This window comes from Saccostrea cucullata, unplaced genomic scaffold, assembly GCF_032062105.1.
Source record: "Saccostrea cucullata isolate Sc308-1 unplaced genomic scaffold, CSIRO_AGI_Scuc_v1 ctg269, whole genome shotgun sequence".
Lineage (NCBI taxonomy): Eukaryota > Metazoa > Mollusca > Bivalvia > Ostreida > Ostreidae > Saccostrea > Saccostrea cuccullata.
The window spans coordinates 548,967-567,836 of NW_026935187.1; the positions used below are offsets into that span (position 1 = coordinate 548,967).

The 18,870-nt window shown below is 32.6% G+C and overlaps 2 protein-coding genes across 3 annotated transcripts; both read left to right on the forward strand.

Moving 5' to 3' along the window:
* Positions 1 to 527: 527 nt before the first annotated feature.
* On the forward strand, positions 528 to 16,599 carry LOC134242138 (von Willebrand factor D and EGF domain-containing protein-like). The gene is made up of 17 exons (XM_062724170.1): positions 528 to 634; positions 761 to 895; positions 2,448 to 2,588; positions 3,220 to 3,234; positions 3,349 to 3,617; positions 4,494 to 4,580; positions 4,992 to 5,387; positions 5,633 to 5,718; positions 10,171 to 10,234; positions 10,972 to 11,157; positions 13,800 to 14,023; positions 14,117 to 14,363; positions 14,571 to 14,726; positions 15,022 to 15,190; positions 15,441 to 15,631; positions 16,078 to 16,314; positions 16,429 to 16,599. The coding sequence occupies exons 5-17, from the start codon at positions 3,393 to 3,395 to the stop codon at positions 16,597 to 16,599; spliced, it is 2,439 nt and encodes an 812-aa protein (XP_062580154.1). The 5' UTR covers positions 528 to 634; positions 761 to 895; positions 2,448 to 2,588; positions 3,220 to 3,234; positions 3,349 to 3,392.
* An 84-nt stretch (positions 16,600 to 16,683) lies between these two features.
* Positions 16,684 to 18,870, forward strand: LOC134242129 (uncharacterized). 2 transcript variants are annotated; one of them, XM_062724163.1, is made up of 2 exons: positions 16,684 to 17,588; positions 17,858 to 18,870. In XM_062724163.1, the coding sequence occupies exon 1, from the start codon at positions 16,707 to 16,709 to the stop codon at positions 17,586 to 17,588; it is 882 nt and encodes a 293-aa protein (XP_062580147.1). In that variant the 5' UTR covers positions 16,684 to 16,706; the 3' UTR covers positions 17,858 to 18,870. The 2 variants fall into 2 exon arrangements, with proteins under 2 accessions (XP_062580147.1, XP_062580146.1); XM_062724162.1 differs by having other exon boundaries at positions 16,684 to 17,584; positions 17,854 to 18,870.

An 18,870-nucleotide genomic window follows, 5' to 3' on the forward strand; every position in this document is an offset into this window, starting at 1 on the left:
TTTATTAGCGAGAAATAATTTTCACGAATTGTTCTTATTCCTCTTTGTAACCATAAGGAATATGTTTAAACGCGAGAGTGAAATTTTCACAAGCTATTGTCTCGCATAATGACGCGAAAATAAATTTCTCAAATACAAAGTGATTTACAATTCAAGAGCGCAAAAAGCACATAGATAATTAACATTTTCTTGAATTATAATGTTAAGCACTCGTGCACCCATTTTCACAAATTTGAATAACGACCGATTAAAAAAAAAAGTGTAGCACGTGCATTTGACGAATCCAGAGCATGTACATGTAAATGTAAGAAGTGTATAAACTGTCAGATGATCAATCGATTGGCTTGTGTGATAATTATATGCGGCGTTTATGCATATTATCATACAAAACACTCGATAAATCACATCATGAACCCCAAAAATCAGACAGCTATTCTCTTAACAGATCTGCTGACTGTTGATTTTAGATTTTTTGCGTCATTAATTCAATGACATTTTTTTTTTTGGCAAGGATGTCCATGGAACCATTACGGTAGCCCTTGCAGACCATGTTCTCTAAATTGTGATCAATGTAATGCTATTGACGGATCTTGTATTTGCAAAGCTGGTTATACCGGTGTAAACTGTACAAATGGTAAATAATCATACTGTTACATATACTTACAAATAATTTTCAAAGACATATATTTTTAAAAATGTGGTCAACAATAAAAATATTGTAAAGTTTCTTTTCATTCAAAGTTTCCTTAAAATATTGTAGAATGTTCGAACAACACCTACGGTGCTAACTGTGTGTACAGTTGTAGACATTGTTTCAATGATACTTGTCACCACGTGACCGGAAACTGTTTACTCGGTTGTACAGATGGTTGGACATCAAGCAAGTGCAATCAAGGTTAGTTTTTAATTTGAGCTGTTGAAAACTTTTTCCCTTGTCATAAAAAAGGGAGGATTAACTTGATTTTTCACTTTTTCGACATCCAGTTAAAAAATAATAGCAGGAGAAGCAGGAAATAAAAGTAGCAATATCATTTCACAAAAAAAATATATATAAATAAAATTATTTTATTTCTGAGTTATTGAAACTTCGAATTTCTCATCGAGTTTATTGACACGTCCTTGCACCTTCACAAATTATAATTTTATTCTTAATACATGTACTTTAGAACAGTCACGGTGGCAATTTTGTTGTATATGAATGAAAACATTAAAACTATAATCTAAAAAAAAATCAGAGTTAAATGCCCGAAAGGAAAATCCGCGCTAACAGTACATTGTTAGTCCGTGGTCAGTGGTGTGTTCAGACTTTAACAATTAAGCACCACTTGAATCAAGAACATAACTCGTTCCTGTTTACAAAAGCAGTTTATGTTTCAGGGGTTTGTTCAATTTGTGAAACTCTGAACAGAACTCTTCAAGGACATACTAACGATACTAGTGAGGGTATTTACCGTCACACATTTCTTTTCTGAATTCTCTTTAACATTTTAATGCTAGTACTTATTGATACACAACAAAACTGCCACTGAACTTAAGTATTAAATAGAAGCGTCTGAACCCCAATTTTTTGCAAATATATACATAATAAAGGCATTGAACATTGGGGTTAACCATCTTTTGTTAGTTTAGCCCCCCCCCCCCCTTTTTCAACTAGCCCCCACCCCTTTCAGTTTGTTTCGGAGGCCTATGTTAAGAATAAAACTACAGTGAAGGGAAATAATTTTGTTACAGCATCAATGCTGATTTTGGTTCTTTCTATGCTTGCTGATTTTGATGCTTCCTTTGCTTGCTGATTTTGATGCTAGTTATCCTTATCCTGATCCTGGTTTGATCCTTATCCTGATGCTGGTTTGAAACTAGGTCAATGCTAGTAATGCTACCAGAATTAGGATTATCCTGCCGGAAGTGGATAATTCAAAAACAGCATCGCTATTTTAAGCCATTAAAAATAATTTTTGGGGTAATTTTTATTTGTAATTTGTATTAAATGACTTTCCTTTATCTGTTTTCACTTCGGTCAATGCTAGTTCTATCCTTTGCTTGCTGATGCTGATCCAAGTAATGCTGTTTTTTTAAATGCTGATGCTGATGCTAGTTCTATCCTGATCCTACTTATGCTGATCCTGATGCTGGTTTATGTAACAAAATTAGTTCCCTGCACTGTATAAATTGTGATAGTGCAAGAATTCGTCGATCAAACCCGTCCAGATATTTGAAGTTTCAGTATCTTATATACAGATGAAAAATTATATTTATTATATTTTCGTGTGAAATGCTATTATAATTGCAATATATGAGTCGTGATTGGACCTACAGAAAGTATGATAAAATTTTATTAAATATGTGTCTAAGCACTTTTAAATGTAAATCAAGAAGAATATAAGCGGGAAAATTCCACATTTGAATTTGCAATATATTTTATTGAGGAATTCCATTTTCTTATACAGCCTGCAGCCCTGGTTATTATGGACGTGATTGTACACAGAGATGTAGCATTCACTGTATAACGCCGTATCTGTGTGACCGATATAACGGGTCTTGTATTGGAGGTTGTGCTACTGGGTGGACTAATGATACCTGTGACAAAGGTTTGTTGTTCAGGTCGTTTTTATTTCACATTAATCGGAGATTCGTGGTATATACATGTAGCTTTTGTCTTCACTGTCTTCCTGCCTGGTTTTGTCCGCAAAAACAATAACCTTGTTCATAACTTTGGAGTAGGTGGGACTATGGCTTTTATATCTCACAGATGTACTTCTTGTGACAAAAACTTTTTCTACGAGTACAACCGAATTTGATCTCTTGACCTTCACCTTGGAGATTCACGTTCACAAAAAAAAATCAAACTTTAATCTTGAACATAGCTTTTGAACAGTTAGTGTCCGGGCTTTCACACTTCACTTGTATATAAATTCTGACAAGAACTTTTAATGAGTATCAATATTTTTGAGATGTTGGCGGTTACCTAAGAGTTGTTCCCATTTAGTAAAAACTGGAGCTTTGGTCATTAATTTTGAACATTTAACTACGGTTTCCACAGGAGCAATGTAGACCTTAGATTTTGACTTGCGTTTAAAAACATCAATCTTCGCCATTAGCTGCAACACAGAAGCTCCAGTGTTTCACAAAAATATCTTGGTTTTTTTTTAATTTAATCTCAATATTTCAACCATTTTCATTATGATACATCTACTAAAATCTATTTATTCCCTTTTCCAGTTGATACAGATTATTGTAAGTATTGTCTCTTTACATACGAATCAATGTCAATTTGCGCTTGCCTAGGAGGCTTTCATCAGATTCATAAAGGGATTTTCCTTGACATACCTGTTTTTTTTTTCGAAAAAGGTGTTGATTGGGCACCATCAGATGTATCCGTATCTTACCATAACATGACATGGAAGAAAGAAGAAAATAACAACATTATAAGATATGACCCTGCAGTGACATTTCTCTGCAACTTCAGTTTGAAATCCGATGAAGAGTTGTTATATGACGTCATTTGGTTCATTGATGGACAAAAAGTTGTCAGCCAAACATTTGATAAATCCAATAATTATACAGCAGTTATAACGGCTCATGATATGTTGAAAGCAGAGAAAAGGATTGGATCTGACGTAAGTGACTATTATCCAGAATATATATATTATTTAACTTTAAAAGAGTCCTGATTTGCAGGAAAAAATAAATTTCATAATTTAAGGACCCTCTCTACACGACTGCAAGATTTTTTTTGGACATTGAGAAAAATATATTGTGTAAAGGATTTAATATTGAGTTATTTATTTAATTTTCAATGTATGGTGCGTGGCATTAACCCCCGGGAAAATTGTTCGAAGACAACACTGTATCAGTGAATAGAAATCACTGTAAATTACTTCAATGGAGAAATTACATCTAAATAACACTTTCAGTTAATTTATTTTGGCCTTTTAAATTGTTGAGAATACTTGAATTGATTACAAATTGAGCAATATTGTGTAAATTTCTATTTTTTAGAATTTAGATCTAAGGGCAGATCATTCTAACTGCAGAAAAAAACCTTAGAATCAGAACTCTTTAGTGTGCAGTGTAGAGAGGGTTCTTAATACCGTGACTTGCTAGTGGAAATATTTTAGCGAGACGCGAATTTAGCGATTTGTCCTTAAAAATGGGTATTTTATTTTTAACGAGAAGTAAGTTTACCGATTTTAAAAGTTATTTTAAGAAGCTATTGCAAATAAAGCGCAATTATTTTTAGCAATATTCAGTTTTAGCATCTTGAAACCCTCGCTAATAATGCCACTAATTAACTCTTTTATTTATGGATTTTCCTTGCAAAATATGTAAAAATTGATTTAAATTTCAAAATATATAATAATGTATTTGTCAATCAAAGCGAGATAAACTCTATTGTAGATTACCTGTTTGTCTGAAGGGAAACAATTTAAATTGGAAGCTTTCGATTAAGTAAGACATGTCATGATTTTATCACCTGTTTGTTTCATTGTAAGGTACACTGCAAAGTGGGCGCAAAACGCAAAAGAGAAAACGTTCCATGTCTTTACAAAGTTGGAAATCCATTTTTTGCTGGAATAAAGGTAATTCATGTAAAGCTTAAATATGCCATAATGTGACACTTACTTGCTTCTATTTATTAAGTATAACAAGTTAAGTAGTATATCTATATTTCGTATAATTAGTAGTAATTAGTAGATAGCTGTGGACATTTTCGTCGTTTCATTAATCTTAATAATCATTGCAATCGTGTCTGTATTGTTTAAAAGGCGTTCCGTGTCGCGTGATTGGCTTGGATGTAAAGTGATTAGTATTTTTGGCTATAATTTAGGTGAGAGTGATGGAGCCAGATAGGACAAAATTTGTGCGTCTCAATATGAGTGAAAATTTCTTGAGAGGAACGTTACACAACATAAAATCAATCAATTAATCGAATGTTTAATGTACTGTTTGTGAACAACATTTTCAGAGTAAAAATACATTTTCTCTCTTAGATACTGAATCCAACCATTGAGTTAGAAAGAAAAGGATCAAAGAATGTCCAGTTAGAGATGACAATACCATGGGCCTCCGAATCGCTTTTTTTAAATAATGTTCCTCAACCAGTGAGCGACCTGAACATACATATGACCTTTAAAACAGACGATTCCTCTACATGTGGTGGAGGGGGCTCCTCCAATCAGTGCGAGGTCAAAGTTAAAAGCTTTAACTACAATGAAAAACACAAGTACGAAAACGGCGAATGGAGGCAGAACATTTCATTTCCGGTTTATAGTCAAGACACGGATGGTTACGTCATAAACAGTCAGATGACCTTAAGATTAAAGACGGGGGGAACTAACGGTGTTGGAAGTAAAATATTCGAGCACGTGTCTTTGCCCGACATTTCGGTATGCTTTTTGTAACATTCAAATCTTCAATATAAAGATGCAAAATGAATTTTTTTTATTACGGTTATTGATGTATCTGTAATTTTTGAAAGATAATTATTAATCATTTATAAAGCGCATTTCCCTGATATATATATTTTTTTAATTCTAAGTGATTATTTATCGCAATGTATTTTGTATTTTTCACACATCTGGAATCACATTTATACAAAGCTTATAGAGGTAAGGTTTGATTTATGTTACAGATAAGTGTTCGAGAAGGAAATGAAAACTGGAAAGGAAGATCGTGTGGTGTAAGAGCAGATCCGCACATGTATACTTTTGACGGAAAGTAAGAAAAAATCGTTTCTTAACAATCTTCACAACTCATTTTACGAAAAAACACACTAAAGTTTGACCTTCTTTAAAACAAATAGCATTGCTTCAAATTGGTCATAACATTTGATAGAGAAAAGATAGGTCTTTCATGTAATTATAACACATGTTTATTACATGTACCTGTGGCATGGCCTTTCTTTCTACACTATGATTTCTTATCTCTTGACATTTAAGTTTGACCTACTTTTCAAAAAAATAAACATTACATGTTTTTGAATAGCCTAGCCACAACTTTGAAAAAAGAATTGTAGGGCTTTAAAATGTGCATTACCTGTGACAAGACCCTTCTAAATACACTATTATACTTTTATGATTTTAATTCCATGGCAATGACTTTCACTTTTGATCAACTTTTCAAAACCTTTAATCTCAGTCATAACCTTGAATGAGAAGTGATAGAGCTTTTCATATTTCAGATTTACATTACCTTTAATTTGATAACACAAAACTTTGTCCCAGCGAAATTTTAAAATTTGGCCTATTTTTCTAATATGATATTTTCCATATAACTAATGAGAATTAAGATATAAGGCTTTTATATTTGACATGTGCATTGCCTGAAACTAAATGTTTCCGAGCAAGCTTAAATTTTTGACCCTTTGACCTTCCCCTTCATGTCTGACCTATTTTTGTAATTTTGGCAATTACTTTCCATGACATGATTGCAGTACATATTAACTTCTTTGGCTTGAAAAATGAAGGGAGTACAGATTTGATCCGAAATGCCATACATAATGACATCCTATCCACTAAAACACCGAAAGGGGGGGGGGGGGAGCACAGTTTATCTGAACCTGCTTATTTAACGAAACCTTTATTATGTTCCCCAAACGAAGTTGGGGGAACATATTGTTTTTACTCTGTTTCTTATTATTATTATTAAGGTCTTCCGTTTCCAACGGAAGACCTTCTACTGATTCTGTTGTTTCTTTTCCACTATTATTATTATTTTTTTTTCTTACTGATTTTGTGCAGGTGATTTCTCGAGAACGCCTCAACAGATTTTTATGAAACTTTCAGCAATGATGGCAAAACATATGAACTTAGGGCGTTTTTTTTTATTTTGCCGTCGTCATCGCGATATAACAATTTTCTTTTTTTTAAGTGTCATTTTTGAACAAAAACGGTTAGAGATTGAGTCTTGAAACTTTCAGGGATGATAGATTGTGACAGGCTCTACTGAATTTTGTATAAAGTTTTTGTTGCCGTCACGTCCGTTGTCCACCGGAAGTAGTTTAAAAATATGCAAAATTTTATTTTTTTCTTTTTTAAATGTTTCTTATGGAGACAAATAGAGTGTCTCGAGTAATATTATGTCCACCGGAAGTTATTTTTTCCAAACCGGAAGTAGTCCAAAAAATGAGCATTTTTCATCGATATTATCAGGGATGATTCCTTCACACTCAGAGAGGAGTTAAGGTCATTTAAAGTACTTCCGGTCACACCGGAAGTGAATTATAAAGACCGGAAGTTGTCTGAAAATTATAGATTTCACTCTTAAATGTGTTCTCACGTATTTTTAGGAATTGATATGAATATTTTTTTTCATTTAAAGTTGTTTTATGATCGTATCAAAAATCGAACGGAAGACCTACTCGTTGCTCGCAACGAGATCTCCTCTAGTTATGTTCCCCAAACGAAGTTGGGGAACATATTGTTTTTACTCTGTTTCTTATTATTATTATTCTTATTATTTTTCGTCCTGGGAAAATTTTGTCCGCGAGTGATCTTGTAAACTACACATCCGACTAAGGTAAAATGTTTTTAGGGTTAGTAGACATGTTATTAGATTTGCCGAACGAAGGTTTTTTGCGTTTGCTTGCAAGAGCGCGCACGTGCAACAAGTGAAATGACCAATATAATGGATATTGCTGTTACTTTTCTTTTTTTTGATGAATTTTTTTTAAACTCATAATGTAAGGATACATTAGTAGTATAGACAAGATGGCATGGTCAAAATAGTAAGATCTCACGCGCATGCACGTGCGCTTCGCTCTGATTGGCTGAAACTAAAGTCTCAATATCTTTCTTGTTTCTTGTCATAATCTTTTGAAATTTTGAACATAGTCCTACATTATGAAGATGCAGTATGCTATATAAAAATGAAAGCATGCGCATGCGCGCGTGCTGCGATCATTGGCTGAAACTTTAAATGGCTATATCTCCTTTGTTTTTTGACGAAATGCTTTGAAATTTAAAACATAGTCATGCATTAGGATATCCTAAAATATGATATAGGAAAAATATCATGAAATCACGCGCATGCACGTGTGCTGCAATCTGATTGGCTGAAACTTTATATGGCTATATCTCCTTTGTTTTTTGACGAAATGTTTGGAATTTTAAAATGTCGTCAATCATTTAGATATCCTCCAATACGATAAAGATAAAAATTAATGAAATCACGCGCATGCATGTGTGCTGCAATCTGATTGGCTGAAACTTCAAATGGCTACAACTCCCTTGTTTTTCAACCAAACAGGATGGGATTTAGAACATAGATAAATATAAGGGACCCCTACAAAAAGGTTTAGTCATTATGCACGTGCTTGCACGTGCCTGCACGTGAAATGAGTAAAATTTAAAAATACACTCGAATGAGTGTATTTTTTAATACCTTGGATAAAATGCCTTGATATTAAGTATATTAAAATTTTAAAAAAATAATATGGTCGTCACGCACATGAGATGCAATGCCTATTTTTAAATGTATTTTGTATTTTCTAAGACCTTGATTAAGTCTAAATTCATAAAGAATTTCTTACTTAATAGAGATTACAGGGAAATGGCACCAAAAGGGAGTTGGGGAGCGTTTGGGGAACAAAAAACGGTCCCCGTTACAATTAGCACTAGTTATTATTATTTTTCTTCTTCTTCTTCTTCCTGGGTACTTTTTTGTCCGGGAATGATCTTGTAAACTGTTCGTCCTATGTAGGTAAAATATTTTTAGGGTAAGTAGGCATGTTATGTAGATTTGCGGAATGAAGGTCATTTTGCCCGCACGTGCTTGCAAGAGCGTGCACGTGCAACACGTAAAATGACCAATATAATCGATATAGCAGCAACTTTTTTATTTTTTGATGAATTGCTTTGAAACTCATAATGTGAGGATATATTAGTAGTATAGACATGATGACATGGTCATAATAGCAATATTTGCACGTGCGCTTTCTGATTGGCTGACACTAAAGTCTCAATATCTTTCTTGTTTCTTGTCATAATCCTTTGAAATTTTGAACATAGTCCTACATTATAAAGATCTACACTGATATATAAGAATTTTTAAGAAAGCATGCGCATGCACGTGTGCTGCAATCTGATTGGCTGAAACTTTATATAGCTATAACTCCCTTGGTTTTCAACCAAACAGGATGGAATTTGGAACATAGATAGATATAATGGACTTCTACAAGAAGGTATGGTCACCATGCCCATACGTGCGCTGCCATCTGATTGGCTGAAACTTTAAACAGCTATAAATCCCTTGGTTTTCAACCAAACGGGGTGGGATTTAGAACATAGATAGATGTAATGGACTTTTACAAGAAGGTATGGTTACCATGCTCATGTATGCACATGCGTGCACGTGAAATGAGTAAAATCAAAAATACACTTGAATGAGCGTATTGTTTAATACTTTTGGATTAAATACTTTAATTTTTAGTGTATTTAAATATATAGATTGTATAGGCAAGATGATATGGTCATTACGCACATGCATTCACACGCGCACGCGTGTGATGCTAAAATTTGAATGAACTTGGTACACTTCTGGGTAAACGTTGGTAAAGTCAAAACAGTTTGTCTTATTTAATGAAGTTTACAGGGAATATGGCACCAAAAGGGAGTTGGGGAGCGTTTGGGGAACATCTGTAACGGTCCCCGTTACAATTAGCACTAGTTTTTACATGTTTCTGTATTTGATGAAGCGTTTGAATGAAACAAGACTAAATACTGCTTAAGACTCTCTGCTAAGGGTTGGTACCTTGAAATTGTGAGCTGCATATATGCATAAATTACATTATCATGTAAAATATATTATTTTTGAAAGTAACGTTCCTAAAGAAAATACTGATGAAGTGATATCCGTCTAAAGTGCTTAATTTAATTTTTTCTTTATGTTTGGTTACGGGCTTATATAATTAAATGCAAAAAAAAAAACATGAGATGTATATAATTCTTACAGGGAAAAATCACTCTTTTACAATGTACTTATATGGCAAATATTTTTGTAGATGGTAACATATAAGTTTAAAGAAGGCAATCAATTTAGTGGGATTCTTTTTATTAAATGATTTTATTACAATAATAATTTGCCTATAATCTACGATATGATACATGAAAAAAATGTCGTCTATCAGATATTTATTTTAGAGATAAAATAATCATTTTTTCTCTCCTTCAGATCATACGAATGTCAGATACCAGGAAAATTTATAAATTATCGAAATCAACATCAACTACAATGGGTAGGTGTGATTAATCTTAAAAGCCTTTTTTACTGTAGTTTCCTGGTGATAAAATTTAATTACGTACCTGAAGTATTTACACATAAACATTTATTACCAAAAGCCGGGAGTGTCTAAATGATGCCAGAGGATAGAAACTTAGGCATACATTCATGTGAACCCCTCTTTAAATATGTTTGCTTGCCCTTAATTTTGCGACTTGGAAAGCATCGGGTTGGTAGGGGAGTAAATTTTAAGGCAGACGACACATTTCTCTTGCATTTCTTGTTATTATATAAAAAATATACATTTTTGTCATTCTCTTGGGATTTCAACATTGTTTTCAATATGTTATTAAAATATGAGTACAACAAAAATTGTGATACTGGCCAATCAGTTGATTACCCATGTGGGATTTATTAGAAACATCACCCTGTGCTATCATGGCCAAATGCCTGGTATGGTGCCTTAATTTTATGTGAGAAAATTCCTTTAATATCCAGACTTCAATGACATATTATTGCAAAAAAATTATTTATTTTTGAGGAATGTGTCGTCTGACCTTAAACCAAAATACAAGGAAATGACGTTTAAAAAAGTTAATTGGATAAAAAAGGGGGATTATTTCTATTTTGTACGTAAAAGAAAAAGGTCAGGGAAATTTTAGTCAGTCTGTATAAATTTGGCAAACATGCTTTTTTTCAATGATGGTCTGAGTTATTATTTTTTTTTTTCTAAAACTTTTAACTAAATTTCAGATTCAGTCTAAACATCATCTTTGTATCCCTTCATACGATGGTCCTTGGTGCGTCTGCGCAGTCGCAGCTAGAGCAGGAAGAGATGTCTTCGTCATAGATTTGTGTGGAGAAAATAACGTCATCAGCTATGACCTGTGTGAGGACAATGTTTTAAAAGTCACAAAAATCCACGACAAGTATTACAAGGTTAGAACGTTAAACAAACTTAAGTCAGAACAAAATTCTTTCCATTAAGGTAAGATTCTTCGCACACAAAACTGTATTTCTTGTAATTAAAAATTTTGGAAATTCTCACAGAATCAAGATGACAATATTAATAAGTGATGGTATCAATTACATAAGTTTTGACCGTTTTATATTAAAGTCAAGGTCAGGTCAAGGTCATTACCTTTTCCATGGTCATTAAGAATAAAAAATAACTGCATCCAATCATGAGATAGTGTCTTCTATTTCCAAAGATAAAATGTTTTTTCTATTTTCATAAAAAGATATTAACATATAGGGTCTATGAGATGATATTACCCAAATTGACACAAATAGTGACCTAACAAAAATGGATTTTGGCTCATCCGAACATTTTCTTCTTCTCTGAAACCACTGAACCAATTTCAACCAATTTTTACAGCATATTAAAGTTATTTTTATATGCGCCATATATTTAAAAAGTTTTCTTTAAAAATCTTTTCACTATGGAAAAAAGTCAAACTGTGGTATGATATACAAAAATGGTACAAAAACAAAAAAGTTTTGAAGGGTTTAGTATATATAGTGAAAAACATAAATTCTATGAATTTTTTGCTAAGTACATAGTTTATATTTAAGATTTGTGAATTTTAACATAAATGTAGTTTGTTAAGGGGAAATTCAAATTATATTGAAAATGATATATTCTTTGAAAATCTTGTTCTCTTCTGGATATCAAATAAAAAAGTCCATAGTTATGATAGTTGCCTCTTTCAAAATTTGAAAAATTCTATGGCCCCAAGGTAGTCTTCGATTATATGTGAAAAAAATTAAAACTAAATTCTGCTCCTGGGTATCAAATAAACAAACAATTTTATGAGGACCAAAAAAGATTTGTATTTTCATACGCCACCAGGGGTTCTGGTGTTAAGGCTGGGCTCTATATATTGTGAAAATGCATTTATTATTTAAAAATTTGTCCTTTCTATTAAATAAACAAAGTACATAGTTATGATGAGCAAGAATGGCACCTCAACCAAATTTGTGTTCTTTTAAATCTCTGCCACTTTAGATATATTGATTATATAAGAAAATATATTCTTTGAAAATCATTTTTTATCCACTACATGTATTACATGTAAATTATGCCAATTATCTAAGTTTTTATATATTTATGATGAAAAAACATGCAATACATGAATTTTATGCCCCTTGTTAACATTATGTTGAAAATAAATTAACTTTGAAATACATAATCAAATATATACGAAAAAAAGTATATGATAAAATTTTAAAAATTTAATAAAGTCCGTGGGTAAATCCAGGTGCATAACTGGTTATAAAGTGTAAAGGTTATGTTTTTTAGTAAGATAAGTGTATAATTATGATAAGCAATATGTTAAAAATTAAAACATTGGTTTAAAACACGAAATAAATTCAATTGTCAAAAGTTGTTACATGACACATGGAATAGGCCTCTTGTCTTTAATCTTACAATGAAAAGTTATTTTTATATACGCCTAAAGTTTTCGTAATTCGCATATGGTAAAAAAGTAATGATATATGATACAAAAACTAAAAAAATTTTGAACGTTTAGTATTAGGGAGTAAAAACATTTTCTATATATTTTTTGCTCATAGCACTTAGATTGTAAGATTTTAAAAAAACATAAATGTAATTTGTTTGGAAAGCTATTTGCATCAAGCGTTAACATTTGAAAAATTCTTCTAGTCTTCGATTGTATAAAAATTATAACTAAAGTTCTATAATAATTTTGAGAGCAGCTGAAAAAAGATATTTTCATACGCCACCATTCCCCCAAAAATACATGTATATATAGCTCTCCAACACTCCAATTTTATTTAAAGTTGTACAATTGTGATGAGGAAAGAAAAAGATGGTCTTTTAAATCTCTTTCACCTAGATATATAAGATATATAAGCAAATATACATTGACTATTTTATCCACTCAAAAACCAAAGAAGAATCCTACCTTTAGTAAAGTGCACTGAAACATGTATGTTAAAGATATGTTAAGTGTTAACAAATAAATATATACATAAGGTATTGTATAATAAAGTCCGTAAATCCACCATACCAGTTATGGTAAAGGTTATGTTTTTTAGAAGATAAAATTCTTATGCCAATGTTAAAAAGTAAAACATTGTTGTATCAATGAAGAATTGTCTTGACACATGGAATACTCCAATGGAATACAAAAGCCTTATAATACGCCGTTCAAACCTTACAGCCAAGAATAATTAAAGTAATGTATGGTAAATTTCGCAAACGTCTATAACGGTCTAAGGGAGTCAAATACATTAGTACCTACATAAATGCTTAGTCACAAAAGCTCTTGCATCAAGCGTTCAAAGTTATTGGCAAGGTTAAAGTTCTAGCGGACAAAAAGAAAATTAAACAGAAATCGCTCACGAATTAGTTAGTTAATTAATCTTTTTACTTGTACATGTATGTACTGTATAGAGAAAACGCTTTCTTAACAAGTATATGTTTACGATTGCAAATGTATTTCACAGTTTTGTTCTGGTTCCAGTAATGTTTTTTCATGTGTATACTACTCCAAAATATATACATTTTATTTTATATTTACATTGTATAATTATTAATAAGCATATATATTCAGATATATTTCCCCACTGGTACGTCACTTGCCATTTATATCATGGAATGGAGTGGACATTATAACATCGACCTAGAGATCCTCCCGTCTGCAATGGATATAGGAAATGCTGATGGTTTATGTGGGTACTTTGATGGCGTTAAGGAAAATGACTTCAGAAGGAGAAACAGTACCATTACAGACGACATCAGTCAGAGTTATCCTAATGACTTCTCTAGGTCATGGATGTAAGTTTAAAGATCAACGTTTACAAAAAAAGTGATATAACGTGATTCATCCGATGTCAAATAAAATTTGTTAACCATTTCCTTTATACCTAGGATTCCGGACAACGAAAATCTCTTCAGTGGTAACTCCTTAGTTTATAGCAGTTTGCAATCAGTGTCCTCGATTCTAGTACCTCACTGCGCATGCACGGAGGACGGTAAAACCCAGTGCTCCTACAATACGTTTACACCCTGCAACTCAAACCGAGGCAAACAGTATGAGTGTAATGTAGATCTTGTACAGAACAGAAGACGAAAACGGGATGTTTCCGATATGTCCATGGAAAGAGATCCTTTACTTGTATGTAATTAATTCCTAAAATTTATTTCAATTATTATGTTAAAATACTTTGAAGTTATTTGCGTCATGAAAACCTTTAGATTCATCATGTTTTCAAGTCAAAATATAGAATTTCATACTAATTTAATTGAAATAAAGATATAATCTTCTGCGAAAAATTAACAATAGTATCATCTTGATAAAATGTTATTCATTTAACAATTTCAGAGAAGGAAACGCACGATTTCCTACGTACAGACGACTGAATACTCAGAGAGAGTTTGTCTCCAGGCTTTTGAAAATTCACCCGAATACAACATCTGTCAAAAACATGTGACTGACCTTAGTAATGTCACCTTGTCGAACTGCATCGAAGACATAAGAGTAGGTTTATTACAAGAACTTTATATGACGATTTAGGAATATACTGTGGTATCTTTTGTTACAGTATAAAATAATTTGTACAGTAAAACATGAATACAGCAAACATGCTTATAATGAATTGAAGTTTAAAAGGAAGTGATTTCCTATTATGTAACTCTATTATATATTATTAACACAACAATTACGCTTTAAAAAATCAAACCAGTAGGTACATCGTTTTATGCTTGTCTATGTGGTCCGTCTTTGCATATAGAGGTTTGAACAAAAAATATCGAATGCATAAGTCTCTTTTCAGTTGACAGGCGATGATAACCTAACACAGATTCACGTTGAAGCCGCTCTACAGCAATGTTCTACTTTTGTGCTTTTAAATGCCACACTGCAAGAGGCAGAACCGGAAGTAACGTATACAATACAAAACCTCTGTCCAAGCAACTGTACCGGACGTGGCACTTGTGATGGCGGTACGCCAATTATTACATCATACGAGTAAAGAAACTGTATTTGCTTATCTTCTCATTTAAAAAAGAAAAAAGAATTTGCAAAATCCAACATATAAAAAATAAGATTAAATAATTTTTAAACGTAATTTCACATTTTTTATTAATTTTTAAAAAAATGAATTATAAGAATTTTATATGTTACAAAGATTTCATAGTCATTTCACGATCATCTCAGATGTGGACAACATGTTTACCCTATATTTATTTTAAGGTAACTGTACCTGTGACACTGGCTTTGGAGGAAGCGACTGTTCCTTTGATTTACTCGCACCTCCTACCATAACAAGCGTTCCCGGGGCCGGACTGTGTGATCTGTCCTCTAAAACCTGTAAAGAGGCAACAATAATGGGAAAATATTTCTTTGAAAACATGGACTCAATATGCTATCTAACTGTGAAACAGGTACTTCTGATTGTCATTTGAATATATAATAAACGTTCAATTATAGATGTCTCGCAAAGTGATTAGGGCCATCGTCGACTTAAACCTTGGCTGCAACAAACCTAAGATAATGAATAAAGAAAGTGCTTGTTCATTCGTCAAAAGTTTTGTACATGTACTTTAAATTAAAAGTTGTTGGATTCTTGAATGCATTGCTGAAGAAAATTTTATGTGATACGATAGAAGTTTTTACGATAATGATCCCTTACTCAATGGCCAGGTTAACGTCTAAATTTGAAGCTCTTCACCGCTACTGTATGACGTTTTCATACGGTAAATGTTTTCAAAAGGGACGTAAAATAACACACAATTAATCCTTCAGTGTTAATAAACTTGTTCTTTTGACAACATTATATCATCATTTCATTTTTCGGCAATAACACTTTTTTTTCAATTTTATTTTTCAGACAAAGATTAACCAAACAGAAGAAAGTCATCAAAGACAGATGAATTTACAAGAGAGGACGTTATTTGAGGGATACTGCCCGCTTCTGTATGAAACAACGGGTATCTGGACGACCGAAATCAAGTTTAACATCTCCAATGACGGAGTACGTTATACAGACACGTATAATGTTATCGTATACCAATCGCACTGTCAGGAGTACAACAATGAGTCAGGAAATGTGTATTTCACCTTAAAGGTACGTGCTGCTCTCTCTCTGTGTTAAATTTTTCTAGCTATTTTGAAAAATCTTTTTTGTGTTTGTTACATGCATTCGTTAAACTGGAAAATCTTGTTTATATATTTTTTGCAGGACGATTTCTGTTACATCGATAGTGTGTGCATTAGCCCGATGCAGAATAGATCAACCAATGAGTGTCTTTACTGCAATTCAACAAATCACCAATTCAACTGGACAGAAAATCAATGCAAGTATCTTACTATCATACTTTATATTTTCCTTTTGCATTGTATGGGGATGTGATTTGAGCTCCAATTAAAATTGTTAACAGTACATGTAGTAAAGTTAAGTATAATAAATTGTATTTTTTTATCTATGTAGCATGTGGACAAACAACAACAACAGAGAGTATGTCAACAACAATGACTCACACTGACACAGAATCCACGATGAGTAGATCAACAGAACAAATGGAAGAGACTACAAGTTCTATAACGACTGCTGAACAAGACGAAACAACATATACAATAACAACCTCTCAAGGCACAAGTTTGGAAAACAAGGTCACATCTTTGGATTCTTCTTCTTTTGAATCAACAACATTAGCGTCGACAATAACAACATCAGCTGAGTCAGCAGAGATGACGGAAGATGTACCAACCTCAACTGGGGATACAACTACAATGATATCAACAACTGAATCAACATTCAATCCACCGACAAGGGCATCAACGACAGCGGAAAAAACACAAGCATTCACTACCAACCCGCCAACTACAACAAACCAAGAAACTACAACTGAAAGCTTAACAACTACTGAACCAATCACATCGCCATCAACTACTACAAACAAGGAAACAACAACTGAAAGCTTAACATCTACTCAACAAATAACATCGCCATCAACTTTCAAAACAACATCTTCAGGAAAAACGACAACTACAAGTAACACAAAAACATTGACGTCCTCTCTGTCATCAACTTCCAAATCAATTACAACATCGGTAATAAGTAATGACGGCAAAACAACTGCAAAAGAAGATACATCTCCAGCTACAACAACCATTGAACTTAAACAAAGCCTCAGTATATCAACTTCGAAATCAACAGAAACCACCAATGAAGTTATGGACACTACTACATCATCTAACACAGAAGATTCCTTAGAAGAATCGAATCCGTCAAAAGTAACAAACACTCATTTGATCGTCGGAGCCTCGACTTCCATTGCTGGAATAGTGTTATTAATGATTATCATAGGACTGGTAGCCAGAAAATGTAGTAAATCGTAAGTATTCATTTCTTTTGATTTTAGGCCGGTTGGAATTTTTATTACGCATTATAATTGAATGTTGAGGAAAATAGCTTTCATTTAAAATGCATTTTATAAAAGTCTGCCGTATATGCTGGCCTCTCAGATAGAGGTTAATTTCATCATTTTTAAATAAAAATCAAATAAAACTTCTTTCAAATACAATATTTTTTTTTAAATTGTAAAGACTGTTTTGACACTGGATTAATTCAGTCATAAATGTATTTTATATAATTATTACATAGGAAGAAACAACACAATAAACAACAGGAAGACAATGGACCAATCAGAAACTGGAGAGACCTTGCATTGGCGGGAAAACAAAACACAGATTCCCGGGACAATGCCAACTCGTCCTTATTCTACAACAGAAATTCTTATGTTGGCCACGCACCTCTGCATCACTTCAAATCTAGTGGCGGATCTCGTCATGTGGACGGCAATAAATATCAAAGATATTGACAATTTTAACCTCATCCTCTCTTGCACATTTATAATAATTATACTGTTCTTGTAGTAACTTGATTTATATATATCGTTTGCTTTTGTAGCTGATTTAGATAACAAATAAATACTGTTTATTGATGACCTAACATATTTTGTATAATTTGATAATTCTTTTGAGTATGTCGTTTTTTTTCCTTGTAAAGAGGATTTATGTTTGAAAGTAGAAAAGATTGTTACATTTTAAATAGTAAACTTTTTAAGTATATCTAAGACAAAATAAAAATTGCATGCATATGAAGATTGTTTTAAGGGAATGTGTGAATATAAACACCAAGGGTATTACTGATCAAAATCGTATATCATAAATGTATATAATTTATGTGCATAGGGATATTTTCATAGAACTGTGTACATCGATAGGCATTCAAGGTTAAAGTGGAATTCCAATGGATTTCAAAAGTCATCAACAGTGAAATAATCATACATATTACCTATTCTAACGTCGAATCACCCAATACCGTCAATATACAAGAATAATTAGATTGTTTAGACGTATGAAATGAATTTGATGTTTATATAGAGAAGAGGAACAGTAATAAAGCTCAAATGCCCATGGAAACAAATGCATAACAATTGACATAAAAATGTCGGACAAAGAAAGGACCAAATGAAATGTTTTTGGGTTTTTTTACAACGTCAATGTAACGACTGTTGAAAATACGAAATTTTGACTTAAAAAATTTTGTTCGAATTCTGCTTCCTTGAAATGTTTATTTGCTGCCTGTTTGTAATTCGAGCACTTGAAATAAAATTAG